General features: G+C 33.1%; 1 protein-coding gene across 1 annotated transcript; it reads left to right on the top strand.

Annotated features, from left to right (window-relative positions):
- Nucleotides 1-580: 580 nt before the first annotated feature.
- Nucleotides 581-976, top strand: LOC145957698 (uncharacterized). The gene has a single exon (XM_083074114.1). The coding sequence runs from the start codon at nt 581-583 to the stop codon at nt 974-976; it is 396 nt and encodes a 131-aa protein (XP_082930240.1).
- The last annotated feature ends 16193 nt before the right edge of the window (nt 977-17169 follow it).

The raw sequence follows: 17169 nt of genomic DNA, 5'->3' as shown, positions 1-17169 counted from the left end.
TTGGCCGACCCTGAAAACCGATTGTGCCGAGTATGTGAAGAAATGCAAGCAATGCCAATTACACGGCAACCTAATACATGCCTCGACCGAGCCGCTTCACGCGGTTAGTGCCCCTTGGTCGTTTGCTCTATGGGGTATCGACATTCTCGGCCCATTCCCACTCGCCAAAGGCCAATGCAAATTCTTGGTAGTAGCTGTCGACTATTTTACCATGTGGATAGAAGCCGAACTGCTTGCAACTATAACGGCCGCCAATGTCTAGAAATTCGTATGGAAAAATATCATCACCCGGTTCGGCATCCCATACGCAATCATATCCGATAATGGGCTTCAATTTATAGATAAGAAATTCAACAACTTCCTCGAAAACCTCGGCATCCGACACCGGTTCACGTCTGTCGAACACCCACAGTCCAATTGTCAGGCCAAAGCCGCTAACAAGGTTGCCCTAACCGAGTTGAAGAAACGGCTCGGCACGGCCAAAGGAGCCTAGGCCGAAGAGCCCCCCGAAGTTCTCTGGGCATACAGATGCACGCCCCAATCAAGCACAAGAGAGATTTCGTTTTGATTGGCATACGGCATGGATGCTATGATACAGGTTGAAGTGGGCGAACCTTCATTCCGACGGAAGCACTTCCACGAAGAGTCTAACGATGGCGTGATCCGAGCTGAGCTGGACGTCTTAGATGAAGTTCGAGAGAAAGCACAAATCGTAGCCGAGGCGTGTAAACAGAGAATGACTCGGCGAGTTAACTCCAAGTTGAAGCCGAGGAACTTCCAAGAAGGTGATCTCGTTTGGAGGGCAACTGGTTCGGCACGGCGCAACCCGATTGAAGGAAAGTTGGCAGCAAATTGGGATGGCCCACTCCGGGTCCGACACGCTCTCAATAACGGCGCGTACAAATTAGAAGAGTTATCTGGCAAGGTCATCCCTCGGACATGGAATTCTACCCATCTGAAGACCTATTACAGTTAGAATTTAACTCATGTACATGTGTAAATGTCTTACGATGCACTCTTTTCCTTAAACCGGTCTTTTTTCCTCTTAAAAAATTGTGAAAAGAGGTTTTTGGCCGGCAAGGTTTTTAACGAGGCATCCATTCATCAATGACAATACAGTTCAGCTATCTATGACTCGTTTTACATTTCTGCAAAAAATTTTAAGTCTTCCCTCCCGAGATGTCTCTCGGCCAAGGATGTGACTTCATTTTATACAAGTCTTCCCTCCTGAGATGTCTCTCGGCCAAGGATGTGACTTTAATTTATACAAGTCTTCCCTCCCGAGACATCTCTCGGCCAAGGATGTGACTTTTATTTCAATTATTAAGTCTTCCCTCCCGAGATGTCTCTCGGCCAAGGATGTGACTTATTTCATTATTTTACAAGTCTTCCCTCCCGAGACGTATCTCGGCCAAGGATGTGACTTTTACTTCAATTAATAAGTTTTCCCTCCCGAGATGTCTCTCGGCCAAGGATGCGACGCGTTATCAACCTAGCTTCTGAAAATACACTCGGCGCGACTTAGTTCACTATGTTAATATTATCAGAGTACGCAATACATTCGACAGAAATAAGAAACTTGCATTAAAATGGGCACTATCGGCCCGGAAAGTACAAAATCATTAAGGCTCTATCGGCCCATGCATACACATTCAAAAAAGTTAAAAGAAAACAAGACTATGCCTCGGTCTCCCCCTGCACCGGCGCCTCTTCCTCGGCATCTTCTTCCTCGGCCACCGTTTCCACGCCACCGGTCGGCTCGGCCGGGCGACGAGCTGGTGCTTCGGCATCTAGCTGCTCATTTGGAGGAATTTGCGTCAAGTTGATGTATTTCCCCCGATAGAAGTCCATCGACATATTGAACTGAAAGTCCGACGGGAGACTTCCGAAATGTTGGGCCTGACGCGCCACTTGAGCAAAGCCGACTTCGTGCTGAGAGAGAACCTTGCTTCTAGCCCTCTCTCTATAGGCGTCGAAAGCCTTCTTCTCGGCCTCTAGATCCCCAGCCAGCTTGGCCGACTTCTCAGACTCGGCCTTCAGAGAGTTCTCTAGTCGTTGTACCTTCAAAGCAAGGTCATCGTTCAGACGACCTCGACGGTCCAGCTCAGCTTCGCATTGTTTGTCGTGTCCCTGTGCCTCGGACAGAGCAGCCAAGGCTTCTTGCATGGACTTTTCTGACTCAGCCAGCTTTCAGCGTAGGCTCTCAGCCTCGACACTCAGCTGCATCATAATGCTTTGAACCAAGGCCAGGGAACAAGCTTGAAACTCGTAGAAAAAAGTCCACTTATGCGCCAAGCTCATTTGTCCCAGCATCATTTGACCCGTTTCCGATGTCAGGTCTTTGCTCAGATGATCCTGAGCACTAACATTGGAAGCCAGAAAGCTTGGACTCACTAGCCCCTGAGGCGCCACGAGCGCCGGCAACCTCTGTTGGTTATGCCTCCGTGCTTCAGCCTCGACCCTCGCCGCGTCGGCCTTCCTCTTAGCAACCCTCACCTTGTGGGCGTCTTGGGTATCCTTCTCTTTTGGCTGGGGTGGGGGCCGAGCCGTCTCGTGCGCCGGAGTCCGATTACCCCCTTGACCAATCGGCGTCGGCGTAGGTGCTCGGCCTCGGATCAAGTTGCGAATGTCCAAGTCATCACTCCCGCAGCTCGTCATGATATCTGCACACAAATTAGTCAAAATCAATGATAACACATGAATTCAAACATAAGACAGATGCTATACCAATTAAATCGTCAAGCGAATGCGAAGACTTCATCAGCCGAACAAGCTCTCGGCACGGCAACGGCCGGGGTAACTTCTCCAGGATGTTCAGATCGGCTCGCTCCTCTGGAGACATCTTGGACTTTGATACAACATCATATTTCCTCGGCGCCCGAGTCCAATACAATGGGAATAACGGTCTCCCTTTGGCATCAAAGAAATATTTGTTGCCGTTAGCAGGCCGAATCATAACCTTAAAAAATCCTACTTTAAATCTTTTGTAGGATGTAGTGAATGGTTGGAGCAAGCAATTATCCCCCCGAAATAGAGACAGCCACTTAGCTTTCCTCGTCGGCCGAGAGGCGTAATGGTACAAGAAGAGGTTCGGCGTCGGCTCAATGCCAAGTGCTATACACAACTGCCGAAACCCTTGCATCGTGGCCCAACTATTTGGATGGAGTTGCGTCGGTGCCACGTTCAGTAACCGAAGCACCCCGACAAAAAACTTGTCAAAAGGGAGAGTAACCCCCAAATCCCTAAACAGGTAGTCATATACAAAGAAGAAATTGTATTTACACTTCTCTCGGCCAAGAAAGACAAAATCTGACTCCCATGAGCCGTCATTTCGGCATGATTCGAAAAAGAAACCGGACGGCACCTCATCCTCCGGAAGCGTAACGAAGTTCTCGGCGTCGAACAACAACGCAATCGAACTCTTATCGGTATAACGTGAAAACACGCTGCCTACCTCTCCATGCACCCATCTGTAACCAGGGACTTCTATAGGGCCGAAGCGGCGAGAGGCCGAACCAACCTTTCAAGTAGTCGGTCGGCCTTCACTCATTTCGAGAGAAGAAGCCTCCTCCACACTCTGTGAGTGCTCAAACCCCTCGATCATTTCCACACTGGCAGAGCCGTTTGATGCCGACGCTGACACACCCTGTTGCTCCGTCGGCCCACGTGAACTCGTGCCGGCTGAACCCGTCCCGGTATCCCCAACAGAGCCGACCTGAGAAACCCTATCATCTACATCTATCTCAAAATCAGCCATTGAAACGTACCTTTTCGATGTCGGCCTCGGTTGGCAACAAGCGCTCAAGCGTGGTCTCTACGTCGGCTCGGAGCAAATGCAAGCTATAACAAGTAAACACATCAATATTGGTCCCCACCACGCCTATTTATAGCATTTTTTGGAAACGCACATGAACCGTCACACCCCTTGGGAACCGTTGGATCAAATTGATCCAACGATCCACGAGCCACAACCATTCCAATCCCCGTCATTATTGCCCAACGGTTACTAACCCAACGGTTACAACACTTCAAATTCCCACAATTAAGTCCTGACGGTTACAATTCCACACTCAAACCCAACCGTCATAACTACAAAGTCATTTCTACCCTTTGCGTCGTTTCACTCCTTAAGGCTGGGGGGCTTGTGTACTGGAAGGATCCTATCGGCCACGTGCTCCGGCACGTCATGTCCTATCATACATTGACGCAGCTCAGACACCACCTCGGCTCGGTAAGGGGCCGAGAACTCAGAGAACGCCCGTTCTCTTATCGGCTCGGCCGTAGGCCGAAAGGTCTTCTCGGCCGCCCCTATCGGCTCGGCCAAGGACTAACAGAATAGTTATAACGATAATCATGGTTAACAAGGGACAACACGTAATTAAAGCATAACCAGTCGATTAGCATCGTATTACCTAATTTGGTAAGTGTCAGAGAAGGCCCACCATGCTCAGGCCCATGACAGGTACTATAAATAAGTCACACGAAACGAGGTATGTCACTGTTCATTATTACCTTAGAAAATCGTGTTTGTCCTGACTTGAGCGTCGGAGTGCCTTTTGCAAGTACCTCCCCCCTCTGAAGTATCAACCTGAAGCTCTCGTTCGGCCCTCCAGTTACTAGAAGATTACGAGTGTACTCGGAGCTCTCGTTCGACCCTCCAGTTACTAGAAGATTACGAGTGTACCCTCAGACAGGTACAAAAAATATTTACTTCAATAGTTCATGAAAATTAAACTCCCTAAATTTAATTTTTATATAAAATTGGTGTAAAAACACCCAATTTTATAAAGTCCTTTTATCCTTTATTCTTTCATTTAATTAATTAATTAATTTATATTAGTTATTTTTGTTTACTTTTTCCCCCTACTTTCTACACATAATCAATCACATTGGACTAATATAGCTCGATAACATTTTTTTGTTGGGCTGTCTTAAGCCCATTTCAAATAAAGAAAAAGAAAGAAAGAAAAAAGGAATAAAAAAGAATCAAAGAGATTTATGGGTTTAGATTGGCCCATCAAGGTTAGAAAAATGAAGAGGTCTTTTTCAACTTAACCTTGTCCCTTAACTCAAGGCAGGATAATTCAAGTCACATCTAACCCTGATTTTTCAAATAATAAAAAATTCTTAATAGATCAAACTTGATCATATTATTGATTCTTGATGTTGACTTAATTCGAACTTAATTATATTTTAAATACTTCAATTCATTAATATTTATCAATTTATACTTTAATTTATCACTCATTCAATAAAATAAATTTAATTTAAGATTTCTCTTTTGACGAATCTTAGAATAATCCCAATCATTGATTTTTTTTAAAAAGAAAAATCCCAATCATTGATAAAAAAAAAATAACGATTAATATCACACATACACAAATCAATTTTTTTTTTGTAAATATAAAAAATCATTTTTTTTATAAATATAACAAATAATTTAGCTATCTATTTATAATATAATATATTATTATATTAACGGTTGATTTCCTTATTAACGACCGAAAATAAGCTAGGGTTCTTCCTAATTAATGTATGATATTGTTAAACTATTCTGATTTTCAACAAGCTTGTGAAATTAATAGAGCTCACGATGTTATGTGATAATATTTTGCCATTTCAATGTTTAAATTAATTTTTATATTTTGAAGTTTAAATAAAAACATTTATTTGTTATTATTTTATTTACTAAAATATCTTGATCAAAGTAATTTTATTTTAGTTATTCTATTTATATTTAATTACTATACTAAAATTAATCTTTTGTAACAATTATTTTGTTCTTTAGTAGCCACATAATGACTGGTGTATTTAAGGTCGCTAATATTATTAACAACATTTATATAGAATGCTGGTAAATATCTATTAAATTGTCAGGAAAACTTATTTTTTTTAACATTTTAAAGGTTATTAAATTTTTTTTTCTTTCAATTGTCTCCTTTCCATTCATTTAGTAATTTTTATCTATTACTCTCTAAATATTTTATAGCACTATTGAACTTGGTAATAGTGGGTGATTTGATACCAATTTAGAATAGTGAATTAGAAGTCTAACTAAATATTACAAAACCAACTTGTAAGACTCACTTATATACTTTTTAATTATCTTATATCTAATCAATGTGAGATTTAAGTTTTTTTTAATAAATAATTGTCGCTAATAGTAAACTTTAGTGTAATGTAAATATATTTTTAATGACTATTATATATTATTTATTAATATTTTTAATATATAATTAAATAACGATAATTAATTTATTATTATTAAATAATTTATATTAATAATAAATTTTGTTATATGAATCTTATTTTGAATGATTATTTGATTTAATTAAATTTGAGGAGAGGTGCAGGACAAAAAAAAATTGACTAGTTAAAATTTTGGGTTGTTAAATTAAATAACTTTTAAAAAAAAATCCAAAACGAGGTAAGTCTTTGGAGAAACACGACTTCTATTTTTTTTAATAAGAAAAACGACTTTTATTATTTTTCTTTTAAAAAAAAGAAAAAATAGAGATCATGTTTTAAACACTTTTTTTTTTTAAATTACAAAATACATTGTTTTAACATAAATTTTTTACTCTGACGTAAAATCAAATGAAAAAGAAAAATAGATCACGACTTGCCACTTTTTTTTAAAAAAAAATAAAAATAAAAGTTATGTTTGAAGAACACAACTTCCATTAAAAAGAAGGGTGAAAAAGTAAGTGACGGATTATCAGACAAGATTGACTTATTTCAGATATTTCCTTTTAAATTTATCCATTTTGATTTAATAAAGTTGAATGCATTTAATAGATAGTTAGATTTTTTTAATATATCCACAAGAGTTTGATTTAAAAAAAAAATCAGTGGGGATTTTTTAGACTTGAAAAGAATTAGTCTTGTTTTAAAAAAAAAGAGGAAAAAGATGGTGGGATTTATGAAAGTGGATATCCAACAAGAAGCATTGAAATTGATGGATCTGTTTCTTCCTTTAAAATGGGAGGGCCGACGGCTTCTATTCCACTTTCTTCACTTTGCAAAATTAAACCAATCTTAATCTTTTTTTTTAAGCTACGCACTCATTATTCCTTTTCGTGGACACCACTTATTATTCATCCAGTCAAACAAAATCAAAAAGAATTTCTTCACCATTTTTGCGCCTCATTATTTTCACACAAATATGCACTCTTGCAAATACATATTAATTTCTATATCGAGTGTTATCCATACATAGAAAATGATATAATGATATAGTTATAAACATATTAAAATATTTTATGATAGATGTTAACTTACTCATTATAGAAAATTCACATTTTATGATGGATAATACATCATCTTTCATAGAATATCTAGTTATTAGGTTAAGAGAAGGCATGAACTCATTCGTGTTATCTATTGTTTTCTTCTTTCTCTTCTACAATAATTCTACAACTGTTCTGACGACTTGGTGTGCGCATCCTCTAGGCGATGACAATCATTGCAAGCAAAATGCTTTGACAACCAAGGGGAAGTGTTCTCCTTCAACTGATGACGTTCTCCTTCGTACGCGCTCTTACAAACTATAAATGTTGTTCTCCTTCAGTTGGTTGGTTTTTAGTGTTTAAGGTTTCGATAATATGAATGCTTATCTTCCATTTGTTGTCCCTTTGTTTAGGCGTGACTTACTTTGTTTAACCATTTCCTCCATTAAGTCACTTCTTGTTAGGTTTTTCTTGTTTTATCTTTTTCGAGCATTTGTGTTGTTGAATAAGTGTTGATAGTGGTTTGATTTTCTAGTTTGGTTTTTTGGTTTGCTATTGAATGGTTTGTTGGTTTGGGATTTGTTTGGTTTGCTAATTTGTTGTTGAATGAATGTTGATTGTGGTTTTGTTGAATGAGGGTGCTTATTTAGTTGATAGTTGTTTGGTTTGCTAGTTTTGGGTTGGTTTAGGTGTTGGTTTTGTTAGCCAGTTTCGAGTTGGTTTGGGATTTGAGTGCTTATTTAGTTGCTTGGTAAACATTATAAGTTAATATTTTAATTTATAATGTTTATATGTATTATATTATTACTTGTTATGTGTATAATATTTGTTGTTTTAATTATAACATGATTACCTTTTCATTTTTCTATGGATGTGGCTAGTAGAGGTGGTACTCCTCCTCCTCTCCCTCCTCCATCTTATTTAGTAGATGTTGAGCAAGGTCAGTCGAGTTAGCCTACTAGGAAGAGGGTTAGGCAACCTATTACTTTGAAGGACTTGACTGCTAGCTAGAATAAAGGAAAACTGAAACATGTTGACATTCATATGTAGACAGGGTTTGCTTTTTGGTCACATAAGAAATAGTTCCAATGTTTTGTTACCTTGACTGGGAGGAGTAAGGCTTCTATTACTTATGAGAGTTGGGAGTGTGTCTTGGAGAGCGTGAAGAACCAGATATGACAGATTATCATAGTGTGAAACATTATCTTTGTACATAAAATGATTGTTAATTATAAATTACACTTTTACTAACTAAATTATTATACATGCAACTCACTTATGACATTCCTAACGTTGACTGGTTGAGAAATAAATATGTTAGTTACTGTTAGAGGGATTTTAAGAGCCAGTTCAACACTAACTATATTTTTGATGTTAAGGTAGATAAAAACCTTTGTGATGATTATCCATATATTGATTAGGGGAATTGAGGCAGGTTTCGCAAAATACAAACTCTCGCTAGTATATGGTAATTAAGTCAACTCAATAATTATATAAATAATTTATTTACTTATATATTTTGTTATTACTAATGAATTTTGTATTTCTATTAAATAGGAAAAGAAAAGGGTGGCATAGGTGCTATTAATGTCTACACTCACTTATTGTCTTGTGAAGGGTATGACAAGCTATAGGAGGACATGATGAAGGAGACTACTACTTCCTTAGATGATGGATCAAGGGTTAGTCAGTAGAGTCGACCTAGTCATCATGCCAAATGGAAAGCAACTTGTTAGAGGAAATCATGGGACCACATAAATGACACCACTCGAGAAGTGGTACAGAAGATTATAAGTATCTTGTTTTTCATATGTTAGATGGATTACTCATCATTAATTACTAACAAATTTATTGTATTGTAGGGTGATTAAGTGGAGCATGCCAGTCAGGGGACTTTTGTTGAGGAGGGAAAACAAGACATTTTAACGGTTGCACTTGGCACTTAAGAACATCTAGGATGAGTGCGTACAATTGGACAAGGTAGAGGCATACATAATGTCTTTGATCCTCCTTCAGCTATGTGTGTTAGTAGATCATAAAGTGTTGATGATTAGGCACGTCTTAAGGTTGAACTAAAAGTGGAGTAATTGAGGGACCTGAAAGACCAACTTGCATCTGAGGGTCCTACAACATAACCTTCTTCTCCTTCTCTTTCTCCTTATCCTCTTGTCAGCTCTAAAGGGAGTTGTGTTTCCCTTGACGCATCGAGGGATGATGTAGTTATTCATTGATGACCAGAGCAGTTGGTGGCCATAGATAAGGTGTACATATTGGGGTCAACCATCCACCACCAGGAGATTATAGATGATATGTTACGAGTAAAGGTTGTTGATGTTAGAGAGAACGATGCTCGAGTCCTTGTGCCCATTGAAGAGGTTCAGGCCCTAGGTACCTTTTATCCTATGGCCATTAAGGCTAACTAGGCCAATGTGGTTAAGATAATCAATACTTCAATATATTACATTCTAATGATGTCCTTACTTAATTGTGCTTTAGTAATTTAATTGTATATGATGTTTAGGTATTTACTGGAAAAGAGAAAGTTGTTACTACTACACATGCAACACCTTCTAAGCATTCTCCAATCCATCGATTGACGTTAGTAGCTATTGATCTTGGGAGGCATAATGTACATATAAACATGCCTCTTAAGATCATTAGTAGAGACTTGTCTATCCATTTCTTTATTTGCCAACATAATGTCATGGACATAGTTTATGGGGATGAGCTTTTTTCCATATGAATTAAATAAGTATTATTTGTAATAATTCTTAATTTAATATATTCAATCACACATCCCTTACATTATATTTCTTTTCACAATTATAGGTATTTCATCGTGTAGTTTTATCTAAGTACATATAATAAAGTGACCGACTATGATGGAATCATACTTTGGAATGCAAGAGGTGACACACTCAAAAATCCAAGAGGAGTGGGCTAGACATGGAAAATTGGTGTTCATCACTTCGGTTTCCATTTCCTTGAAAAAGATCCGAGCTAGGAGTAGCTAAGGAGAAGAACTCCAATCACTCCTCCTTACCTTCTCCATCAGACTAAAACTAAAAACTAAAAACAAACTGGAGTACACTTGAAGTTATAATGTGTCGGTTAGGCATTACTGTGCGTGACAGAGGAAGGTAGATTTATAAGTGCAACATTTATTCTTAATGAAAATGATTAGCGGCAAATAGAAAAGGAAAATGGGTTCTCTAAAGTCAGACTGTACGATTCAACATTTACTGCGTTTTCTCTGTTCATTGCAATTTGCTAAATGCAAACGGAATTGCCACCACGTTTCGCCAATATTTAACTTTATAACTATTTTTCTCATCATTTCTTAATTCATTCCAACCCTATTTCTCAAACACATTCGTTAACTCAACTTAGATTATCATCATCACTTAACACCATAAGTTACATCTCGATTAAATTATTGCCCAAGTCAAACCCACATGAATACAATTTTGCATTATTCATAAATTATTTATTAATTTATAATTTTTTTATTATAACACTTTATACATCTTACATTCTCAATTAATTATAAATTATTTTAAATATAATTATTATAAAAGTCAATCATCTTATCAAACATAACAATTTAATTATCATGAAATAATTGTATTCTTTTATACTAAATATATTTTAATTATATCAATTTAATATAAAGCCTAAGATTTCAACTTATGATTTTTATTAATAGTGAATCATATCTCATTTCGACTCATGTTATTATGAACATTTTGTTTTATTTAATAAAATATTCATATATTTATTTATTATTGAAGTGTTTGTCTGAATTGTTTATTAAAAAGTATTTTTTTAAAGCTTTTTTAATGAAACAACTCCTATCTACTTACAATAAATACTTCTTTTTTGTAATGGATTTTCTTTTGGTTTTAAACAAATTGACCCTATAATGATAATATTTTCTTTGAGAGGTCTTGAGTCCGATGCAAGAAAATTTAGCCTATCTCACATACAAATATAACTAACCTCATAGCAGTAGATAAGTATTTATTAGACATTGTTATAATGACAAAATCCCTACAAATTTGTGTTAAAATGTCTTTTGTAGATAGATAATCTTTATCCATGGCATCTCATTTGTGTTGAAGACTGAAGAGCACCCCCATCCTTAAGATAATAGCTATAATCTCGATTCATGAAAATTACAGCAAGTTCGATTGGAATAATCAAATATTCAATCAAGATCAACAATCTCATCTGGGATATATCAATTATAAAATAATAAATCATTATCTCTTTTTATTTTTTATTTACTCAATATGAATTGATATATAAAAAGAAAATAAATAAAAATGTCACGTAAAGGAGAGACATTTTAAAAAAAAATTAAACTGTACGTACTGTCGCCTTTTCAATTATAACGACAAAAAAAATGATATATAGGTAAATAAATTGGAAGATTTAAATGTAAGATGCTTCCGACCTACTTATTTTACCCCAAGAGTTAAATTTTGATATTGTAGACATGTTTTAGTTAATGATAATTTGAGAAAATATTATAATTACGTTTAAGTGTTGAAAATAGAAGTCATTTAAAGATAAAAATAATAAAAATGTAGGAAAGCATTGAAGGATGGTATAAGGCACCATATTTTGTCGCCATCTACATTACAAATTTCTTCTGTTCAATTATACCCTCGGGCATGCCGACTTTCTTTCTGTTCCCCCTTCCAAATTTAAAGTTCATCATGCACACCAATCATTATCTTAATTCATATGCACGCGCACCATTTAATTAATAAAATAGATACCATAATTTTAATATAAAGTGGAAATGATTTCAATGTTAGATACACGTATTCAACTTTTCTCCAAACACATTCATTCCACATGTTATTGATTGTTTTGATATATATATATATAGATGTTAAAACCCTTATTTCCCATTTTAATTTTTGGTTTTAATTTGGTTTTTAATAATTTAAATTATTACAATTTGGGATTTTTGTCTAAATGATTTAAATGAAGATAACTGTTGGTCACGTGGATGCCAAATGAATGCCACGTAAATGTATAGGTGGACGCCAAATATCATTAATACACTTGGGACCAGAACGGCTCGTTCTAAAACTATAACGGCCCATTCTGCTTGCACATGTTATGTGTTAATTTTGTAACTGTGTTCTAAATGCAAATTTAACACAACATGAGTGCATCAGAACGAGCCGTTCTGAAATCAGAACGGGCTGTTCTGACGTTCCAGAATGCCAACTTCATGCTTTTTATTGTATTTTTTTTATTATATATATATTAATAAAAATACAATAAATAAAAAATACAATAAATTAATATTCATTTATGAATAACTAAAAAAAAAATCAAATAAGATAAGACCTTCTAAAATCCTTCTTTTGATTTGAACTTATCCAGTTCAAAATCTTGACCAAAATGCCGCAATGTGATTCAAAAATTAAAAATAAAAATTTATAACATATCATAAATTCAAAGACAGAAATATGGTTCAGAAACTGAAAACAAAAATTCATAACATAACATATACTAAAAAGTTCAAAGAAATTACTGAGAATACACATGAAATAACATATACTGAAAAAGTTCAAAAAATCCTTGACCGTATAGTATCAATTTGGTAGTAAGTGATTCACTCCAGTTTGACTAACAATGAAATAAAACCTACTACCATTGTCCTTAGTGATACACTGCATCGTTCTTAATGATACACTGTATAACCTAAATGTTTAGCAATTGAAGTTATCAATTCACATTGACAATATTACCCTAGTGTTTAAAATGCTTTGTACTTTTAGTTTTTTTTGTAAATTCTGGAACCAGAACAACCCGTTTTGGTTTCAAAACGCGATGTTCTAGTTTCAGAACGAGCCATTCTGGTTTCAGAACGGGCCGTTCTGGTTTCAGGTGTATTCAAGAAATTTGGGATCCACCTAGGCATCTACGTGGCATCCACCTGGCATCCACGTGGCCACTAGTTAACTCCGTTTAAATCATTTGGACAGAAGACCTAAATTGCAATAATTTAAATTATTGGAGACCAAATTAAAATAAAAAAATATTATAAAGGACCAAATAAGGGTTTTAACATATATATATATATATATATATATATATATATATATATATATATATATATATATATATATATATATGAGAAGTATAAATATAAGATAAAAAAAATGATATTTTAAAATAATTTTACACTATCATTTCATCATGATTCATTATATATTATAAATTTGTTCATAATTATAACAATAACTTTTAAAATATACTAATAAGAGTTTTTAATTGGTTGATAGAATAAAAACTTTAACTATTTTTTTATTTATTATAAATACGTGTTTCACATACATAACTTTTTACATTTTTTTAAACAGAAGTTGTGTTTTCAAACATATAAAAAATATAATAACATTGTTTTATTTATGTCTTTTTTAAATGGCAAATTCATGTCTTCAAATATGATTTGCCTATTTTTTTTTTAACATTAAAATAATATTTTTACATAAAATTAAAGATTGAATTTTAAAACACAATATCAATTTCATTTTTAAAAAAGAAGTAGAATTATGACTTCCATTTTACGAGTCATCTTTCATAAACAAAACTTACTCATTTTAGATTTATTTTTTTTGAATTACCAATTTCAAAAATTGTTAGAATAGATACTGTCAATCAAAAAAAAAAAAACCACATCTCTTAGTTAAATAAAAATTCTTTATTGAATCATTTAAAACGAGTTTTGTCAAGTTTTGTATAGTGTATTTTTATTTATTTATCAATAGTTATGTACAGTGTGTGTAAATTAAAATACAAACTAATATATTATTCTTACATAAATTTTTTATATCCGTCAATAAATAAAGACAGAGAGGGAGAGTGTTATACATTATAGTTGTAAATTATGATATTGATGTTGTAAGGTGATGGATCCAAATTGTCAAAATCTTTTTATCCATGTATTTACTGTAACAATCCCAATGTATGGTCCCTGAGTTAACTGCTTGCGCGTAGAAAGAATGAACAATATTACATGAATTATTTCATGTGTGATGTTTTGAACAAATACGACCCTATGTCCTATTAATTATAGTCATGTTATGTACGAGAAATAACAAATTACAAGAGGAGTGTTATCAATGTCATCTATCATTAGTAACATATTAATACTCCTACATACCCTAAAACGAGAACGTGGAAACATAAAGTAATCAAGGTAGAGTAATTTAATTTTTAAAATTTACCATTCCATTAGACATGTGATATTAATTCCTGGACCCCTTAATTAACAAACCAGAGTCAATATATGACTATTGAGAACCACAAATACTCCACCACGGGTAGGGAAATTAATTAGAGCAACCTATCAAGTCATAATCGTATAAAGGAACACCATGAAGAAACCAGTAGTGGAAGAGTACCATTACTGTTGTCTTTTAAATGTGTACTTTTCACATTAATAATATATATAAAATAATTTTATATTATAAATTAATTTTATAAAATTGTGTTAGATTTCAAATTTACTTTTTTTTTTAAATGGTATTGACATCTATATTTTAGTAATTATTAATTATTATTAGATTTATGAAGTTATTTGAATCATTTATAAATGTTCAGTTTACAAACACCACATTTAATATTTTAGTACTCATTGTGAAGAGAGTATGATAAACATTAGTGATAATAAAAATAAAATATATATAAATAATTTTTATTTTATTTTATAAGTTGGTTTTATAAAATTAATTAGAACTTTAATTCACGCTTATGAGAAAAGGTAATAGATTTTGATATATATATATATATATATATATATATATATATATATATATATTAATTAGGGGGGGTGGGGGACAATCACAAAATTGTTGTAGTGATGTCAAACCATTCAATCCGCCAATCCGAGGGACATGAGAAAACAGAAATCCAAACCACAAAATACCAAAAGATTTGGGAATGATCGTATATATAACTATGATACAAGTGAAATACGTTAAATAATTGTAGTGCAAAGCAAAAAAGGTACACAAAATCTAAAATAATCCACAAAACATTATCTTCAATAAGATAATATTTTATTAAATAATCAAAATATCTAACATTTTCTTCTTCAATTTAATACATCAACCTAACCCAACTTATCTCTTAACTCAGTTGGATTATTCATCTAAATCACATAACTCAACCTAATTAGTGTCAGTGCAATTGGATTCAACCCATTTTCACATTTTTAATAATAATTAAATGAGTCTCATCATTTATTATATTTAAAATAATACAAAATATTATACAAACTTTTATATAAATAAAGCATAAGATTACTCTTGTGATGTCTAATAACGAGGTTTGTGCTATTGAGTGTAGGGGTGTGCAAAAAATCCAAATTGATCCGAACCGATCCATAACCGATCCGATCTATATTGAAAAATTCGATCTATTTTGAAATTTTTTTTGAACCGAATCACTTTATAAAACCGGTTCAGTTATCCGATCCATTTTTACAAAGTGGATCGGTTCGGTTTGATTTTTTAACAAAAACGATCCATATATAAGTAAAAAACGGATAACTGCACCGCACCGAATGATCCAATTTTAAAAAAAACCGATCCATATTTTAAAAAAATCAAACTGATCCACTTTATAAAAAATGAATCAGTTAACTGATCCACTTTTATAAAACGGTTCGGTTCAGTTTGGATCGGTTTTTTGAAAAAACGGATCCATAAACACCCCTAATTGAGTGGTATATTACTATTGATTGTGTATGCAAATGCAAGATTATTTTGTGGTCATATGATGGCGACTACTGAAATGGCCTCTATATATTGTCCCATAGCGATTGGGAAGGATTACAACCAAGCTTGAGCAATTAATTTTATGTAAATGTTTTTTATATTTGAAGACAAAGGCACATGTTGAGGAAGGGCCCTTTCGTTGAGATCCTTTGCCTAAGGAAAATGCATAATAATCTATATTAGTAGATATTTAGAGGAAAAAAAAGTGATAAAAAAATGAACGAATGTAATTAAGTAATATAATAAGTACCCATAAATGTTTGTATGTATTATTAGAGTATTAAAAAAATACTATGCTTAAATATGCTTTTTATTTTTTTAAATTTAGTATAATTAAATTTGTTTCTAATTTCTCAAACTCAAATTGATCATTTTAACTCATGTAATTTTAATTTTATTTTATTTTAGTCTTTCAAGTCACTAATAATATAATTAACAATGACAAATTAAAACATTTATATAATATTAATTAAATTAAATTAATTTTTTTTAATTAATAATGATAATAATAGATAAATTTTATTTGATAGATTGACAATACTTGACATATTCATTAATGATATCTGAGCAAAAGATTTAAAATAAGCTTCTTTTTTTTTTTTTTTCAAATTTTAGAAGCTAAAAAAAATGATATTCTTTCTAAATGCATAAAACTCACGAGAATTTATAAATTATAAACACCAAATCACTAAAACAGATAATTATTGATAAAATAATAATAATTAACAAAAATATACCATGTTACAAAATCGATTTAATTGGTCCTGAAAACTATTTTGCATCAAATAGGTGAAAAATTGGTCCAAAACTAATAAAAAGAACCTAGGTGAAAAATTGGTCCAAAACTAATAAAAAGAACCAATCAAAGTGGTTTGAACTGATCCAATTTATTTATTTTTACTTTTAAAATTTAATTGAAAATATTTTTGATAAAAATAATATTTAGTAAAAAAATATAAATTATAATAACTTATTTTTAATATTTCTTTCATAAATAATTTAATTATTTATGTTAATTTTTAATTTTCAATATCTTTATTTTTATAGTTTATATTATAATAATTTGATACTTTTCTATTCGTGTAAACTTATTATTATTAATAGATATTATTATATTTTATTAAAATATAAAT

The sequence above is a fragment of the Cajanus cajan genome, chromosome 5 (assembly GCF_000230855.2).
Source record: "Cajanus cajan strain Asha chromosome 5, NIPB_CcT2T_4, whole genome shotgun sequence".
Taxonomy (NCBI): Eukaryota; Viridiplantae; Streptophyta; class Magnoliopsida; order Fabales; family Fabaceae; genus Cajanus; species Cajanus cajan.
Note: the sequence above shows the minus strand (reverse complement) of the source record. Positions and strands in the feature narration are given on the sequence as shown.

What these genes read in the sequence shown, in the direction of transcription:
- LOC145957698 (XM_083074114.1), top strand. Translation starts at nt 581, where the DNA reads ATGGATGCTATGATACAGGTTGAAGTGGGCGAACCTTCATTCCGACGG.